The sequence below is a fragment of the Lycorma delicatula genome, chromosome 13 (assembly GCF_047948215.1).
Source record: "Lycorma delicatula isolate Av1 chromosome 13, ASM4794821v1, whole genome shotgun sequence".
Classification (NCBI taxonomy): Eukaryota; Metazoa; Arthropoda; class Insecta; order Hemiptera; family Fulgoridae; genus Lycorma; species Lycorma delicatula.
The window spans coordinates 20434909-20455692 of NC_134467.1; the positions used below are offsets into that span (position 1 = coordinate 20434909).

A 20784-nucleotide genomic window follows, 5' to 3' on the forward strand; every position below is an offset into this window, starting at 1 on the left:
TATGAGGTTTTGTAATCGCTATTTCATAAGATGAGTATTAAAAGAAAATTAAACATTTAATGAATTATTAATTTAGAAATAAATGGTAAAGACATCTGTCTTGTTCTAAGTCATTTAGTAAGACTGATTATTATCGAACTGGTTTAAGATCAATATTTAGAAATACTAAGTTTGTTAACTTATCTTAGTGTTTATTTACGAATGTGCCAGTCTCAGAAAAAAGAACGGTCACTTACTCTTACAAAAAATAACAATATCCACCTTTATTGAACCAAACATCATGACTTATTGTGTAACTCAAAACAATAATTCAGTTTATGAGAAAGGGCCTTATTATGATACCATTGCCATTTTTAATCAATTACCAAACCGTTTGAAAAATCTTCCCACCAATTTTTTAAAATACAATTATTAAAATTTTTCTTTTACAGTAATATTATTCTGTTGTTGAATTTTTAAATAATACTACTTTACAAACAAAACAAAACACTCGCTTTATCTGCATCCTATTCAGCATATAAGTAAATATGTGCTTAAAATGATTTTCAATAGCAGCTTCTGTTTTGTGAATTATTTTATAGTAATTTTTTATAAGTAATGTATTTAAAAAATTGGTACTTATATATTAACACCACTGCAGCTACAGCTTTATTTAAAAACAAAGTAGTCAATCGGATTTCAATTGACTACTTTGTTAAATAAATACTCAAAAAATTATTAAATAAATTATTTATTAAATAAATACTCAAAAAATTACGGTGTTAATTAGTCAAGGTTGGCAAGCGAAGCGAGCGTAGGTTAAGTTTGGTTAAATAAAATAAATAAATATAAATAACCATTTATTAAAATGAATAAAGAGACTGTTTTGAATCTATGTTAAACTCTATATCGGCCCATTTTCCACCAAAATCCGATTGACTACTTTGTTTTTAAATAAAGCTGTAGCTGCGATGGCGTTAATACGTAAGTACCAAAAAATTAATATGGATATTAACACATTCATTTTTTATTTTGTATTTATAAGTGGCATAGTGGTAGTGTCTCTGCTTCCATCCAGAGGTCCCGGGTTCAAATCCCGGTCAGGGATGGTATTTTTCACACTACAAAATTAATTTTATCATCTAGTAACTGAAAAAACCTGCTGTTACTATTAAATAAATAATTTACCTTATATTGACATTATACATAAATATATATATATATATATTTATGTTCCGATCTGAATAAAAATTTATTTATTTATGATAGTATTAGAACTGTTCCTGGAACTTAAACTAATGTATGTATTTAAATGTAGTTAAACTTTAAATAGATTAAAATTGTTGTTATTAAGATAATAATTGCTATTATCTTTTCTGCTATCATGTTCTCAGATGCTGTAAATTTGTTGAACAGATCAACAATCAAGTGCCTTTTCAAGAACCTCAATTTATTGAAAAGGAATTAGATAAATAAAATTAAAAAATATATATAACCCTTAATAACAAATAAACAAGAAGAGGACCAAATAATGACATCAAATATAGGGAGGGGCATTGATTAAATGCTATATAAAGATTAACAGACATTTAAAAGTACTAGTACAATAAGTTTACAATGGAGTGATTCTGTAACGCTTTAACAAATAATAAAAGAATGAAGCTAAAAAAGGTAATCAGTACTCAACATTTATATTTCAGTATGACATTTATATTTCTTCTATGTTCCACTAATATAATGTCTTCCTTTTTCTTATATTTAAACAATTTTAATTAAAAACACATTTCACTTTTTTTGAAATAGTAATTGCTACAAAAGTGAAATTGAATTAACGCAAGAATTGAAAAAAAAACAAGAGATGAATTATTTATTTATCAACACAGTAGCAACAGTTTGGTGGCCCAATAACAATCAATGAAAATGAACTAAATTTGTAATTAAAAAAAACCCTACGTGTGATAGGGATTTGAACTTGGAACCTCTGGGATTAAATAAAATAATTTTAATTCTATAAAATAATTATTAATAATCTCTTCGATGTTACAATTAGAATTTAAATCTTTTATTTTAAATTAATACTCTATTTTATGAGTAGATCTAAAATCCAGAACTTTATTTCTTAACAGTCTTATCAAATAAAAAATTTGATTCATAATAATACAATGATGTTATCATTGAAGATAATACATATAAAACTTTTAAAAATTAACAGATTTTGTAAACTAAATAAATTTCATTAACTTTTTGAGGCTAATTTATTTATCAGGTATTTAACATGCATTACAATCACAGGGAAGATGATAAATAAAATATAAACCGATAAATATTAATAAACACATTTCTTTTGTAATAAAACAATACATTAAATAAATACACTTTCTACAGAAGAAAGGGAATTTTTACACAATAAAATTGTTTTTATACAACAAAAGGTTAGTAACTATATTATTTAACACAAAAATTGCATTCATACATTCATCAAAAACAAAAAAAAAAAAAAACAGGCAATGTAACTTTATGACATGCAACACAAGTTTATTTTTAAAAAAATAAATCTCTAAAACTCTTAAAATATTACAAAAAAATTCTAGCATTTAATCTAATTTTAAGTATAGATAAAGTGAAAATAGAATGATGTTATTTAATATAACAATAAATCCCTGACAGATCTTCTATATAATTATTATAAAAATATCCTGTTTAATATTAAATAAATATTTTATTCCAATCAGAACATAATAATAACAACAAATTATATAGATCATATTGGGAATTGGTAGATATGCTAGTTCATAAATTAAAAAAAAAAAACTGGCCAATATTTACATAGATGGATCAAGCATAACCATTAATCAGAGCTATGTCACTAAGTATTAAATTAATTATAAGATAAAAAAATCTAACAACAAAGTTGTAACACTTTCCTGACATTGGTTATTTATTCTTTTATATTTGAAAAATAATTATACATGAAAAAAGTTTTTTTTAGAGTGGGAGTAATTTATGATGAAGTTTTATTGTAAAATTATCGTTATATGATTAAATAAACCAAAAAAACGTTTTATGACTGAAGGGTGCTGTTGAGGCAAAACATCTGGTTAAACCAAAAGAGCTCTTTTGCCAGAATAATGCGCCTGAAAATATATCATTTTCTGTAAGATTCCATGACCAAAGTTTCAAACTGCTTCCACATGTGCCAAGATTGGCACCCGGTGATAACTTTCACTTCCCCCAAACTTGAAAAAATGGCTTGCTGGAAAAAGATTCTTAAAGTTTAAAATTATTCGCTGAATAAAAAAAACTAAAATTAAACGAATGTGATATTAAAATTGAAATAAAATGGAAAAAATTAAAATTTCCTACCTTCTTTTATTAATTCTTCTTGACGTTGTTTTTCACGTTCTTCACGTAACTTCTTATTACGTTGATACGTATCAGTATTTTTCGCATCTAGAGTAGCATGTCGTTTTTCAGACATACTCTGTCGTCCAAAAGCATCTCTTGAAAAACCAGCAGCTACAGACTCATCTAGCGATAACCTATTGTACAAAACATATATTTTTTGTAAATACACGTAACGAATGTATCATGTTAATGAATCGCATAAATCAAATTTTTAATTAATCTCAATTAACTTTTTAAAAACTAACCTAATTTATTGCATTTTATGAAAAAGTTTTTTTTTTAATAAAATTTTGATGTTAAAATCCAATAAAAAGAAAATTAAAATTGAGCTGCCTCGTTTCTAAATTCTGAAAGCAGATAGCTTGATTATTTTAATCTCATTTCATACTAAATTATGAATGATAGTTTTTAACGTAGTATAGCTGCATTACAAAAGAATAGAGACAAACATGCTGCAAAGGACCTGCCTAAGGACAGATATCCTTATAATTATAAATATCAATCATCATTCAACTACTTGCATATAGGTTTTTTAGATAAAAAAAAATCCTTCTGATTATTTTTTTAATTTAAATTACTGGTATTTTATGTATTTATTTTAAAATCTTAATAAATAAAAAAAAAATACATTAATAAGATTAAAACCAGTATTTTTATGGCTGTGACACAAATAAAGCAGCTAATTGACAAGAGGAATCTGTGAGAATTTCCTTATGTACGAGTAGTAAGATTAACCTTGCAACCAGCTCCTGTAGTAAAAATAATAGAAGTATTGTCACTTGAGGAGCTAAATATCACATGCATTCTTTCATGTTGATAAGTAACCATACTTTGGTTTAGTGAAAAAGGTAATGGGAAACCACACTACTCTTTACTCTCCTTAATAAGTTTGGGATGGGGTGCTTGTTATTCTTAAAGGTAGCTATAACACTTTTAGGAAATAGCGAGATGTCGGACGAACAAAAATAATTAACAGAAAATAGAATAAAATAAAAGAAATAAATTAATAATTAAATAGATTCTAAGAGAAGTAAAATTTAAGGTTTTAATATTGAATACTTTATAGAAAATTACACAAAAAATGTGTGACAAAGAACGGTTATAAATTAATGAAGATGTCTTATCATATCTAAAACAAAAAAGTATTAATACATATTAAAATTATTATTGAAAAATGGTCCTGCAGCAAATTAATCTTTTTTTTTTATAATAACATTCTTGATAGTGATTTATATTATAATTGTACAGTTTCTAGAGAAGAAGGAAGTAATAAAATTTCAAAATTATAAAATTTCTTATATATATTAATACTTATTGTTAGATTAAATGTAAAATAAGCTTTTTATAAAAATAAAGAAATTATCCATCGGTATGAATTAAGAAAACATGTGAATAAAAAAGTTATATATAAGTTCATTTGAAATGTGTAATAAAAGGAAAATGTAATAACTTGCATAAACGTTTTTCAACTTATATTAATTTATAAACTTTAGAAAAGTTTAATTTTTTATTGACTTTTTGTTATTATTTTCAATTCAATTAGTGACTGTTAAAGAAATTTATCTTACTTGTTTTTAATTATTTAATCTTACTTGTCTTTAATGATATTATAATAATTAAATGTTTTGTGTACAATAATAGGTAATATATGTAACATCAAGAATAAAAAAAGAAGTGTATGTATAAATAAAATGCAACGTGTGTGATATATAGAGCAGCTGATGATGCGAAGGACTCGTGAAAGTGCTGTTGCTTGGATTATGGAATAAGGTAGGTGTCATTCTATTTTATTTTATTTTATTAATTCTGAGTTTGGGTTGATCAGATTAATATAATAAATAAACTGTAATCTGTATAGCCCTGACAAATCTGCGATTAGAAACAGAATCTCCAAACTTGAAAGAGTATATGGAACTACATAAAAATATTTACAATAAAAATGCCTTTCTAAAAATTAAAAAATCAGGCACTACAATACAGTTATAAAACCATATTTTACACCAATCTTTAGTCTGCGAATACCTAAACTTAAATTTAAAATTAAAAGAGTTAAAAAGAAAATAGAAAGAAGAATAATTTAGAAAATTCTAGGCCCAATTTATGAAAACTGTGATAATCATAGACTTACACATATCGAAGAAATTTACCAATATACAGAAAAATTTAATAACAACAATGAAAAGTAAAGACTATTTTTCTTTGGACACCATTTTAGAATGGCCAATAGTAGTCTTTAAAAACAAATATTTAATTATTTTTATAAAGGGAAAACTGAAATTAATTGGATGAAAGTGGTTAAAATCGATCTAAAACACCAAAACATCTCAGAAAATGAAGTATCGAACAGAGAAGTTTATAAAGAGAAAATTGAATTGATACAGGATTTTCAAGAAAAAGAATGGAATAAAAATAACGGTGTTCAAGAATGGTTTAAAGAAAAAAGAGTACAGTAAGCTCAAAGAATGCGAGAATAACTGGCAAAGAGAAAACTGCAAAGAAGATGAAGATTGAAATGTAGTCTTTAAGAGGCCAAAATCAAAAATAAAGAAAAATGTAATCATAAATACTTTACTCTTTAAGTAATAACAAGTAATTGATTCAATTATAGTTACTTATGGCAAGAATAGATTTTTGTAGTATATGAAAAAATGCCAACCCTGACTAGGATTTGAATCTAGAACTTTCAAATAAAAGCAGAGATCACTCCACCATGAAGATCAACAATAAAGTTGATTATTATTATTTTCAATATTGCGGATAACATCACTCAGCTGACCAAAAGCCAAATTGATGATCAAGGAATTGTAAACTCAAGTGGCCAAGATCAGATTGAAAATCTCCTTTAAAAATCTAAAATATGACCAACATAAAATATGCACCACAGAATCTTGAAATAGACAATCACAAGATTGAAAAAGTAAATCAATTCAAATATCTATAAGAATGGATAAGCTGGAATGGATCTGAAAAGAAAATAACTGAAAACAAAATGCAGAAAATGAAACTAGCATTCCAGCTAATCAAACACACCAAGAATTAAGTCACTTTCCTGGAACTCTAAACTAAGGCATTACAGAACAGTAATAAAAACCAGAAGTTCAGTATGCAACATAAATGCTAGCAAAGCACAAACTGAAAATTAGAAAAGAAGAAGGAAAAATAATCAAAAAAATGCTTGAAATTCCAAAAAAATGAAACAAAACTGTTATAAAACAAAGAAAATTTCAATTTTCGTTTTTCCTGTCAACATACAGGAAAATCAAAAAATTCTCCATGATGAGAAAAGGAAGAATCAGCTTTACTACCACTTTCAAAGACTTAAAAAAGGACTGATTACACAGATTTTCAAATTTTTCATGAACAGAAAAACCAAGACATATTGGTTCAAACACATTCAAGAAGACATGAAACAATAATCCACTAAAAGAGCATTGATAGACAAAAGATCAGAATTTTATTCAAAAATGAAGACCAAAAGTTACAAAAAAAAGTTCAAGAAAAAGAAGTCAAAAGCTGATTCAAAAGACTTTGGAAGAAAGGAAGTGAGCCAGCTCGGAGAGAATGAAAGAATATCAAAAGGAAAGAATAACATACATGGAAATAACTTTATCTAATTTATCCTAGTTGGTGAATTCAAAACGAAAATAAAAGATGATTAGATGATGTTGAACATAATGTTTAAAATTAAAAAAAGAAATTTAACTCCTTTTAAAACTGCGCAACAGGCACAAGATTTGAATCAAGTCACTCGTTAAAATATTTTTCAAACTGTACTGATGGGTTAACAGAAAACCAATAATTATCTTAGTACATTAAGGAAAATACATAATACTAATGATCACATAAAGTTAAAGAACTTATAAGCATCAACAGGATGCTATTTGGTGTTTTTACAACCGATTTAAAATTAAGCCTGCCTTCATAGATTGTTAGATTTGATACTTGCTCTAATTATAAACAAATTCAGATTTGAAAAAAACAGATGATAAGGTAAATACATAACATAACGACTACATTACCTCATATAATTTATATAACTGAAGATGTTTATATAGAAATAAAAAGGCCTTCTCTTATATCTACTGTAGACAAATTTTATAGTTAATATAATAATATTATAATTAATATTAATTTAAAAAATTACTTAATATGATACATAAATAATATTAATAATAATTACTGGCTAGCGTATGTGGCATCAACTGTAGTTGCTGTACTACTTGTACTACCACGAGGTTGCTTATTTTGTGGATCACTGCCAGGCACTCCTCCTCCACCGCCTCCACCTCTCTGAACACTAAAAAAAAAAAGAAAATTAATAACTAATGTTCAAAAAATACCAAAACACTATTTTAATAAAAATAAAAACAGAAGAGCATTTAAAACTGGTTTGTCACAGAGATGGGAATCCAGTACAATGGAATTTCGAATTTTAGTTAAGGACTTCATAATAATCTGTTTTCTTCTAAAATGCAATAGTTCATTATTATTAGTAAACCAAATTTGAGGGTTCAAATGAATTAATTTACAGAATACAAAAATAGGGTTTTTGTATTTTTGTTATTATAACAATCAACCGAGAAAATTTCATTAATGATTATATGAGAATATATAAAATTATAAATGAAAACTTTTATCCAAATTTACTATTTCTTTTAATCCTGACTGAAAGAATTATGATAGAAGTATGTAAGAAAATATCAATTTAAAGTAACTCTGGTTAAACATTATTGAAACTTTTTTCTTTTTATAACATTAACAAAAAAAAAAAAAACATCAAGGACAATAAAATTGTAAGTAATGAAAAATCTTTGTTAATTAATTATATATTTATAAGATATATTTTTTTTTTATAAATTAAAAAAAAAAAACTAATTACTTTAAAATAACTAACCTGTTTGGTAAAAATGGTGAATCCTCTTCAATAATAACTGTTTCCCCAGACGGTTGATTTACAGTTGGACTGTTTAATTTATTATTAACAGTTGAATTACCTCCAAGACTCATAATTGTGGTCTGATGTGTTGCCTGACAAAAAAAATAAGATCAGTATTAGTTTATCATAAAAAGTTCTGTTAAAAATTACTTAGAATGTACGATTACTTGGCAATTCGAAAACAGATTTATGAAAATATCAATCAAAATTAATGAGCCATCATGATGATAACTGAAAAATATTGAAGAAAAGAATTGTTTGAGAAAAATGTAATCTGTGGCGTACATAGAAACAGTGATGGACCCCTCTGCCAGATAAACCCAATGAACCGCTGTACAATCAAATCAAAACCACCCCAGGATTATGAAGTTCATCTATTAAAACATCGATGGGAATAAATAAAAAACTATTTAAACTCTTAATACAGAATGTTCAAAAAGTGACGCAAGCTTATAGAAGAATGTTTCCTTCTTTTATTGCTGGTTTAAATAACGCAGCAGAGAATATTCATTGTCTCCCAATACATTAGATGTGCCAGTTGTACCCAGATCCAGAATTCCTTCACATAAAAATATGATGTAAATGCACCAAACAAGTACTCCATCATGTGGCTGTACGATAAATTCCAAAAGGCAAGGAATATGGCAGATGCAGCCAAAATATGGTCGATCAAAAATGCTAAGACAAGAAGAGTTGATTGATGTGCAAGCTGCACATTCTGTTAATCCCAAGAAGTCTGTGCGATGCCTACCTAACCAGTCTGGTCTCTCTGTTGGTAGTACCCACACAGAATCACACACGTATTTAAAGATACATCCGTACTGAATTCATGTTGTTCATAAGTTGCTACCTGCAGACACTAGAATATATTTAGCTTTCTGTCAGGAGTTCATGTCATCTGTAATACACGATGGATACACGAATGCACAGAATTAACACATTTGGTGTTTGGAAAATCCGCATCAGCTGCGTGGACAAATGTTTGGTGTGTAATTTCATGTAGGCGAATCTTCATGACATTCTTTCATTGCACAGTGAACAGTGAGCGCTACATACAAATGGTACAACAATTTGTAAACACTAAACCTACAGACAGCTGAAGTATACATGGTTTCAGCAGGACAATTCTGCAGGTCATGCAGCCAACAATACAGTGACTTTCTTGGATCAGTATTTTCACAGGCAAGTGATTTTGAAGGGGTCATGACCCCCCTCGGTCTTCTGATTTATCCCCTCCTAACTTTTTCTTGTGGGGATACCTTAAGGATGGTTACTTACAAAACTCATCCTTACACCATTCTTGAATTGCAGAGCAAAATTGAACGATGTGTCGCTGCAATTCCTCATCAAACATTAGAACGTGTGTTTAAGAGCACGCAACATTGTGTTCAATTACGTGAATCGCATAATGGAGACCACTTCAACAATTGTTGTAACCTGCTCATTTTCCCATACCGGTGCATCACATTTTGAATACTGTACTATTAATACGTCATAAATTTATTTATTTCTATTAAAAAAAAAAAAGAATTATAGCTTGAGTAATACATTTTAACGCAATACAAAAAATTAAAAACATATTATGCACCTGCTCTACACAGGTTCACATAACATCATAATTGGAACTGTTCAAAGCATAAAAAAAGTGTTTTGCAATGTGATGGTACAAACAGGCTACTTCAAAGAAGCTAAAGTCCAGACTGACGATAAAAAACAGAGCCAGAGTGAACATACACAGAATAAGGTTAAAATGGTTTTATGTTATCAAAGAATTTTTTTAGTAACGTTTCACAAGCTGTTAAGGCATGGATAATACAAAAACAAGGATATAAAGTTATGATAAACCAATTAAAAGTCAAAAATAAAAAAATAAGTAATAATAAATACTAACTCTATAGTAACTTTCATTATGTAGATTTCCTACACCAGCTGGTAATGATGATGTTTGCCCAGTTAATCTATCAAGGACTGGATTTCTCATAACTACACCATCTAAAAAAATAAACATATTTATAAATATACAATTATACAAAAAATACCTTAGTTAAGTAGAAGACATATTCAGAAAAACAAGTATCATTTTCAAATGTGCCAATGTCTTTGGTCATCTCTGCATGTTTGCAAGCTCATATGAAAGCTACTCAGAAAGTAACTTCAGATTCGTTATCAAAAAAACCACTTTAACCAGTTTAAAGAAACTGTTTGACGAGCCTTTATGGGTCCTCAAAGTCCATTGCATTGATTGAGCTTTTGTTGCCCCAGTAACAAATTTAACCCATGTTTCATTGCCCGTTATAATGAGGTCAAGGAATTCATCCTTCTCATAATGGTAATAGTGAAGGTTAGTGCTGACCCTACCTTCTTTTTTGTGTGTTCGCCAAAAAGAAGCTTAGGCAACCAGTGAGCAGAAAATTTGTGGAAGCCTAACTTATTTGGCTGCATCCAAGTTTATTCATCAGTGGGATATAACTTTAAGAGAGACTGGAATCTTGGTTTCACAAACTGGAAATCATCAAAATGTTTCAGTTAGTGACAAGAGTGTGGATAATGTATGCAATGGATTCACTTCTACTCCTGGAAAGTCAGTTAGGTGAGTTAGTTACAAACTGCAAATTCCTAATTCTAGTGCTCATGACACTGATCATAAGCAGCTCTGTTTGCAAGCAAACAAGTTACAAATTCTTCATCACATTAAACTAAATGATTGCCACCTACAATACCCATTTGCTGCAGTGGTAATGCACTATGTTGAAAGAAATCCTAATTATCTTGATGATGAGATAACTTTTCATACTTGCAGAGAGTTAACAGACACAATTGTCGAATTTGGAATACTGAAAACCCCAATATAGTAATTGAAAATGAAAGGGACACCAAAAGTCAATATCTGGTAACAAATGCACAAAAATGGCATCATTGGTTTGTTCTTTTTCATGAAGCCCACTGTGACACGTACCTCGACATGCTTGAAAACTTTATTGTTCCTCAGATTCCTGCAAGCTTCAGTTTCCAACTAGATGGTGCTCTATCACACTTTCAACGAGATGATACCACATTCTTGAACAACACTTTCCCTGAATGTTGAATCGGATGAGGAGCCAACTGTGTGGCCATCTACATATCCAGATATAACTCCTTTGGACTTTTCTGCTATAGGATTTATTGAAAATTATATGTACTGAAGAAAAGTTCAAGATTTGGACGATTTAAAATAGATAATTGTTGAAACTGTTGGTCTAATAACGGCAATAATGTTCCTAAATACCTGGTAAGAGTTAAATTATTGTCAAGACGTCTACCGAGTTAAATCCGCACACTGAACCTGACTAATCCACATTAAAACTTGGAGAGTTGCTGTGTTTATTAAAAAAGAAAAAATATCAAGTTATATTAACTTCTTAATATAAAATTCTTAATATAATCTGTTATTTTTGGATACCTTTACATCAGACTCTTTGTACATTACCCAAATGACCTGGGATACTATATATAAAATGTAAAAAGAAGAGAAATCCAAGTTCTTCTGGTAATTAAAAAATGGATACTTAACAGTTCCACTTAAATTTAAAGAAAAAAGAAATTGATGACACTCGACCGCAGTATATTAGTATAAAAAATTAAAAAAAAAAAAAATACGAACCTAAATGACTAATTGGTTTTTGTGATGTTGATGATGAGGGCTGAGGTGGTAAAAATATAACAGTATTATCTGAATTTTCACTGGTACCACTGTTATCATTTGTTGTATACTCAGTAGCTGATGAACCCCCACCTGTGGTTACATTATCACGTGAAACACCACCAAATGTTTCGGTATTTGCTACAAAAAGAAAAAAAAAATAAAGAAAAAAATCAAACAAAAGAAAAATATAAACTCAAAAATATGGTAATAGTACGATTTGAATTCTTACTAAATCACGGAAATTCAAGATAAGTAGGTTCTGATTTTCAACCAGCATATATTAGGATACTTCATTCATTTCTCATAATGTTCCAACTATAACTTAAAAAAAAAATACTAGTAAATTTATGTTTACCAATGGAAATTTGCTTGAATCATTTTTTTTATAGTTTAGTTAGATACTACAATACATTACATAATTTTAGGGATAAACAAACTTTACTGAATCTTGAACTTCATCTAAAACTGTTTTTTAGTACTCGAGAGAAAATAAATTTATTGCAGGAAATTTAACAATAGTAAAACGAAATCATTTCCAATCCTGAAAATAGATGAAATGCTACGTTTTACAGGATTGTGAACAGGATGGATGCCCACTGCTTGGAAGAAGCCGGATATTCCTCTGGGATGGTTCTTTACAAGAAGTGGTTAAAATGTAATGCACAATCGCTTACAGCTTGTAAATGAGAAAAGATAGTGAAATGAAACAAATATAGCATAAAAGTAAAATTTATTTGCTATATAAACTTACATTTTATCACATAGTCACCATCTACAGTTACAGATTTATCCCAATAGTGAATCGTATTCCATCAATGAAGAATGCTGGTAGTCTTTCCTTAATCCACGATTTGCTATGTCCTTCAGTACAATATCCATGGTGAAATGAGTACACTTTTAAGATTCTCTTTAATTTCAGATAGAATTAAAAATTGCAGAGTACAAAATCCAGTGAGTATGAAAGATATAGAACAAATTTCAACTTCACAATAGTCTTAATAATTGCAACTATATGTAAGGCTAGGCATTATCATGTTTGCAGAATTATCAGCTCTCAGTGCATTGTTGAATACAACACACATAAAAACTATGGTGTTTAAACATCTCTATATATTGCACAGAATTTAGTCAATCCAGTTTTTAATTTTTAGATTCACATACCTGGAATCCCTGAATAATATCAACAAAATTTTTTTTCCAGAGAGGTTGTGTTTCGAATTTTTCTGATTTTGATGAACCATATTGCTGAAATTCCATGCTCTATAAGTTTTCTTCTGGATCATAATGATGCACCTGAATTTCATCTCCCATCGCATAAATGTTCTAGAAACTGTTCACAACATTTCTTTTGTTGTTTGTTCTTTTCTGCGAGTTTGCATGGCATTTAATGCAAACAGATATATTTCATTATGTTTATTTGGGTGGCAATGTGTTGTATGATGCGACAACATTTTGAATCGATTTATCCATCTTCTTTTCATGCTTCTCATCAGTCAAGAAGCTGATCATCCACTGTGAGGTTTATCTTCAATATTTGGTTCACTACCTTCTGATGCACAAAATTTAACTGCTCACCTACTCACAGTACTTCGATTAACAGCTTCATCACCTTCAACAACTTTTAGAAAACATGTTTTAAATCAATTCATAGGCATGGGTTAACGTTTGCAATGTTAGTAATAGAGGAATGAAATTATAAGATGACAACCTGTTGCTTTGTGCAACATTTTTTTCTCTTATTTCATTCTGTCATTACATTTTAACCACCTCCTCATCTGTTGTTTGTAGTATTTGTGTTGCTAGTTTGTTTTCGTTATGTGAAACATGTTAATATATTTCCAATGAATTTTTAACCACGAAACTTGACCATGTTTAGATCACTTGACTCTTCAGCTGTTTTTTTCTAGTGTATATTTCTTTTCATCAGCCAATACATCGTGAACAGCACTCAGTTTTTTACTTATTTTACTTTCATTTAATGAATCAATTTTTACAAATTACAAAAAAATACACAAAATAATTTTTTAGTGTTATTTAAAGAATCGGAAATGTATAGCTGCTAAAAACTTTCTTTAAACTGGCTAAAATTTTTTAATCAAACATATATGTATCAAGATCGAATGAAAGAACAAATGGGAAGGAAATTAAATATTATAAGTAAAACATTTTTATTTTAAAATTTTGGAAATAACTTCAAAAAAAAATCTTAACATTTTTAAAACAGCTTAAAACTCATATTAGAAAAATCTTTAAGTCCAGATCAAGATAGACACAACCCTTGAACTGCCTCCATCAGTCTAGTCCTTGGGAAACCCTGATGAGTGAATAACGTTTAAACCATTAATGGGTAAATGGGTGCCTCGAGTGAACTTTGAACATTCTTGGTTCAACCAATCAAAAGTTATTAATTCAAACTAAAACATAATAGTAATAAAAAGGAAAAAATAAGAAAAATTACCAATGAGGGGAATATACCATAAGACAAATGAACCATTACACCATAGGGTATAAATATGTTTACACTACCTGATGAGTCTGTTAGTAAACTTGATAATGAATCACGACGCTGATGGGAATTATTATCAATACGTCTTGCAACTGTTAATGTAATCGCTCCTTCAACCGGTCCTTCAGTACGAACCATAGCACGACGTAATGTTTCCATAGCGGCTGCATTTGATAAACTTAATAATGATATACCATTAACGTTTAACAACTGGTCATTCGTACGTAAGCGACCATCTCTGGAAAAAAAATGAAAACAAAATTATAATTTTATTTAATTATTTATTCTCGAGTTAACAGTAATTTGATTGGTTTGATATTATTCTCTATTTCACCCTGAACAATGTTTTTCACGCCAATTTAGTTACTATATCCTACACAGTTAATTATCTGTTTTACACAAGGCTTGTTTTTAAAGTAAGATCCATTTTGAAATAAAAGCAAAACCTAAAAAAACTACATTAATTTACTACTTTATACCTAACTGCTTTCAATTTCAACACATTTTTCATGGAATTTTACTAGTTTGTTCATTCCCTCTTCAAGAAATTCTCCCACCAGTAACTTAAAACATGCAGTAATGCAATTATCAATTCATCATCATCGTCAAATATTAGTGCTGCTATTTAAAAAAAATAATCACTGGGAGCTAAATAGGGACTACGAGGATTAATGATTGAAGAATTTACAACAAAATTTTCCCAACTGCCTCACAGTCTGATTTGCCATGTGTGACTGGGCAGTTATGTAAAAACAAAATCCCGTTGTTTTTATAGCTACTCTAAGATTTTTTAACATTTCTGTATATATCAGCAATTATAGTTCTGTGATTATTAAATTCAACAAACAAGATATGCTTTTTATCCCTAAAAATAGTAACCATAAGCTTCTTTTTATTTGAATGTTTTTGTTCTAACTTCTTTGGCCTAGAAGATGAATGCCACCATTGCTTTGATTGCTGTTTTATCTCGATGTGACAGATTTTCCAGTGAATTTCGGCCACAAAATTGTAGGATTTAATATAAATGAAAGAATAAACACAGCTAAAAATAAAATAATTAAACTGTTGTTGCTAATAGTTGACTGTTGGACTATTGATTGAAACAACTGAGCAATGCAAGTGGAATCTGTTTATAAATATTAGGTGGCAAATTCAAAATGGATCTTACTTTAAAAAACACACCTCATATATTCCAAACTCTGTTTTTTTTTTGCAATTTTTAACCTTTATGTATCCTCAATTGTCAAGTTAACTAAATCTGGATATTTTAATGTATAGTGAACCAACTTAGTTCATTTTTACTTCCTTGTATGAAGTAAAGAAAGTATTTTTATCGTGAAAAATTTCGGTTTTTAGATTTCAACAGAAATATCCATTCTGACCATCCCTGAATTCATTTTGACTAGTTTCAGCATGATGTATGTATGTATTGCATAACTCAAAAACGATCAACCATACGATGTTGAAATTTTGGATTTCGGACAGTTGTAACATCTACTTGTGGACCTCCCCTTTTGATTGCAATCGACTGGACCAAAAGTGTGCAAAAAGCCCAAAATCCAAAAAAATTTGGATTTTGGAATTTTTCTTAACTGCAGTAATAAGCCCTCATTGAGAGCTTTTCAACGATATATCATAAGTGGTATTTATTTTAATTGGTTCGAGAGTTATAGCCAAATAAAATGTTAACTAATGCAATATTTGGATCTTACAAGGGGAAGACACATCGCTTACAAGGAGACTCCTTGTAAGCGACAAGGAGTGTCGCTCCTTGTCATCTCCTTTTTTTCAACTTTTTTTTGTAATTAAATATATTATTTATTAATAATTATTAATTTCTGATTGTAAAATAAGCTTTACGATAAATAATAATTCAATAACAACAAAAAAAAAATTATGAAAAACTATCATTAGTTATTAATGAAATAAAATTTTATGTACTTTTCATTTAAAAAAAAAGTGTATATGTAATTTAATAGGTGTACGAGGAGGTCATGTGGTGTCCACATCAGATTTTTTTATAAGATTTTGGTATAAATTTCTCTCTTCTAGTCATCATTTCACATTTTATCAACTCGCCGAACTTTCCACATTGTACACATTTAAAATGTTTCTAAACTTTTCATCACAACTTTTCTTATTGTCCAACATTTGCTATCAAAAAGCACCATACACTTCACACAAATATTTTCAAAGCTTATTTTTTTATATTATATATTATAGTTTACATTGTATTTTATATTATATATTCTTTTCAACATAAATGCTCTCCTGGCTACTGCTAGTCTGTTTTTATTGCCATATTATATTTATTCTTTATAATTTTACTAAATAAGAATAAAACTTCTAGATTACAGTATAGTATGATCTCTTCTATTAATTAATTCGCTATAATAAGCTGAACATAAATATGAAATATGTAACAAAAATAATAAAACAGCAATTTTTATTAAGACTTCATTTAAATTGAATCATATTCTAAATATTATAATCAGTACATTTGAATAAAAAACACTATTTATAAATGGTTAAATAATTTAACCATTTAGTTAATACTATAAAAATACAGTGCATTTGAAAATTAGTGCTATAGAACCGTCATGCAAAATGTAATATTGACTTATCTAAGAATGCAATAGTTGTTGAAAATAGTCACTATGAACGTCTAGATAAATCTGCACATGTTTCTTCTTTTATAACTTGTTCATGTGGAAGGTTCTAGGTCATATCACAAATAGCAGTTTAAAGTTCCTACAAGTTATGGAGATTTCCTTGGTTACATTGCTTTTTGCATAATCGCAGAAGTAAAAATCTAGTAGACTTGAGTCCAGAGAACAAGGTGGCCACAAGCCCTTAGAAGTAATTTGATCTCCAAAAATCACCTGCAACAACTTCATAGACTGTTGGGCTGTATGAGTGTTCACAAAACCTTGTTGAATCTAAGCATTATTAATTTTTTTAGCTTTCCTTTGAACTGGATAATGATTTTACAATAATAAATTGAATTTAGTTTCTGCAATGAATATTGGGCTAATTATTCTTTTCCTTTCTTTCTTTTTCTGTTTAATCTCTGGAACCACCTTCAGGTATTACTTCAGAGGATGAATGAAGATGATATGTATGAATGTAAATGAAGTGCAGTCTTGTACAGTCTCAGGACAACCGTTCCTGAGATGTGTGGTTAATTGAAACCCAACCACTAAAGAGCACCCTGGTATCCACAATCTAGTATTCAAATCCGTATAAAAACCTGCCTTTACTCGGATTTGAACATTAGAACACTCGACTTTGAAATTAGCTGATTTGCAATGATGAGTTCACCCATTGTGTTGATTATTCTTTTCCAGAATATTGCAATCCACACTCCTGTCTTCTGGCTATATAGAGAATCTCATATACAGCATGTGGATTATTGCCAGACCATAAATGTGAGCTCTGTGTACGTACATACCCTGATAAATAAAACCATGCCTCACCAGCATAGAAAACATAGTCTAAAATATTGTCAAAATTGTCTACTAAAAACTGCTGAAAACATTTAAAGTATTGAAAATTTGCTTTCCCCTTTTTGTGGCCGATACGATTTGAACCACTTTCACTTTTTATGGGATGAGAATGAGCTTCTTACAAATCGCCTTATATGATGTCAATACATCAAAGATTTTCTGTCAGGCCGTATTTCGTATGGACTTGGGAGTACATGCATAACAGCTGATATGTCTTGCAGTTTTTCTTAACTGAGTACTTATAGTCTATCACTTTTGTCATAGTCCTTCATCAATCCTGTCTCCTTAAATTTCTTGATTAACTCTCTTATAGTATATCGATTATACCTGGAAATCTAACGGAAAACTGTTCTTTCACAGTTTGTTATCGTTACCAAGGAAGACATATTCACTAAGAATATTCGCTGTTTTAAAGTTAATATTTTTCTAACCACACACAGAAAAATGTTGTCTCATTCGTTCAAAGACAACAAACAATCACACAGACTTTCTCATCTCAAGATCACTTAAGCAAACTGCACACAACTGGATTTTGTGATAAGAAATTCCAGGATCTTCGCAGAAAATATTTTTTGCAGTGCATTCAATTTATCAACATATAATTGTGTTTATACAGGTGTATATTTATTTTTTGAATGCACTTTAGTAACATATTAATGAATGAGTCCAAAAAGTATTTCCAACCAAGGTTGTACAAATAGACAAATGGCTGCGGTACCTTTTGAATAAAGTCAAACATTCTGTTTTATTTCTAATTAGTCAATTAACCAAGAATGCAATTCTCCAAGGAAATTAAATGGCTGAATAATACTTTCATGTCATATAAGAAAATACAGAGATTTCCTACAATAAATTAAAAAAATTAATTTAACATATATATTTATATGAAATTATTAATACCAATAATAATAATTATAATAATACCTGGATGCAGCACCACCATGTAAAACATTTTTGATAAATATACCAAGATCAACTGATTGCGTCATACCTGGCCCTTGACTAGCTGATGTTTTTCCTTTTACACTGACACCTTTATAAAGAAAAACAACATTTTTTTAGCTAAATAAAACACATTTAAAAAAATATGCAAAATTTAGTATAATCTAAGTAAATTATTTCATAATTACTTAGTGTTCCTTAAATTCAAATTTTTAACAAGAATGACAAATAGAAGTAACTTATTAATAATACAAGTTTTATTTAGAAAAAAAAAACGATTCTTACACAATAGAGAAAATATTTAAAATATAAAAATGTGTGACATAAATGCAGGTTTGTCATTGTTTGATGTACAAAAACAATCCTGAGTATATGAATGTGACAAGACACAATATATGAATATAACATGTAAAACAACATCATAATTTGCTAATAAAATGTAGAATAAGATCATAATTTGTGAATAAATTAAAGACAATAATTCTGGAAGAATAATTTACTAATGTAAATGTTACAAAAAGGAATTAAAATAAAGATGATTGATGACGTGACAGTAAAAGAGATAAAAATGGAAATTGGATATTGAAAACTGGAAAAATGAAGGAAGAATTAATATTGTAAAGGACCTACATAAAGACAATATATACTGGGAGGTGGGTTTAAAAGTAGTTTCTCAAATTAACTAATAAGAAAATTATTAATATATAAAGCTAAATAAAAAAGTTCTTTTTTATTATTATATGTTTAATATAACATGAACAATTGTTCATGTTTCTGCTCTTATAGCAATATTCATTCATTTAATTTTATCAATTAAGTTTTGTTCTGGTTTATAAAATCAACCGAGTTTTCAATCGTTAGCTTGAGACATTTCAGGTGATTTAGATTTAAAGAAAATATTATGTCTTTGATAATTTGTCAGAATAAAAATAGACATTGAATTTGGGCCAATCAATTCTCCTCCTTGGCAACATGTCTGTTCAGAAAAGGTTTGATCAAAATGATCTTGTATCTGAAGAGTATACTGAAGAGATGCCTCCACATCTTGCTCTGAAAACATAAAATTGTTTAATAACTCATGAAAAACATCTTGTAAAATCTCAAAATATGATGATTCACTTGTTATATTTCCATCAAAGGTCCCAACACCTCATTCTTTTTGTGTGATCCAATATAAAACATGAATTCCAGATACATTAAGTTTTTTTCCTATAATTATGTAAATATTTTGATTAGATCAACAATAAATACAATTATAATGGTGTACAAGGCTTTTTAATTTGAAGCATGATTCATCAGACCATATCACTGACCTAATGAAATGAAGATCTGCAGTACTTTATAGTAAATAATAATTCTTTAAAAAAAAATTTAAACTCTTTTCATCAAAATCATCTTCATGAACTGAAAGTTACTTTTAACTCACTTAAATATGCATAATGATACTGATAAATAAAATATGATTAAAATAAATTAATAAACATATATACGAGGTGTTTTCGAAGAGTAACAAGAATTTTGAAATTTCATGGGTTGTATTAGTCCAATTCTTGGGATTTTTCATTGTTGTATTGGTAAACATAACTGAAAAGTATCTATACATCTTTAGCCATATTGGATGTTTAGTCTTTGTCAGCTGTCAAAAGGATAACGCATGTTTTGGTACGATCGGCGATTTTTTATTTCTATAAATAATTGATCAGAGACTTTGTTTTAAATTTTTCTATAAGAATGGAATAAAGTGTAGCAATGTTTAAAAATGTTAAATATTGCTTTTGGTGAATCTGTTATGAGTAAAGCAAGGGTTTATGAATGATATAAGTGTTTC

The 20784-nt window shown here is 28.6% G+C and overlaps 1 protein-coding gene across 1 annotated transcript in view; it reads right to left on the reverse strand.

Annotated features, from left to right (window-relative positions):
• The window catches only part of baz (par-3 family cell polarity regulator), a 146295-nt gene that overhangs the window by 57441 nt on the left and 68070 nt on the right, over positions 1-20784 (reverse strand). Inside the window, exons 13-19 of the mRNA XM_075381257.1 lie at positions 18939-19047; positions 14529-14746; positions 11961-12140; positions 10212-10312; positions 8279-8412; positions 7565-7681; positions 3343-3518 (exon numbers count right to left, since the gene is read on the reverse strand). Of these exons, the coding sequence (XP_075237372.1) occupies positions 3343-3518; positions 7565-7681; positions 8279-8412; positions 10212-10312; positions 11961-12140; positions 14529-14746; positions 18939-19047 (1035 nt within the window). The remainder of the gene's footprint in view (positions 1-3342; positions 3519-7564; positions 7682-8278; positions 8413-10211; positions 10313-11960; positions 12141-14528; positions 14747-18938; positions 19048-20784) is intronic.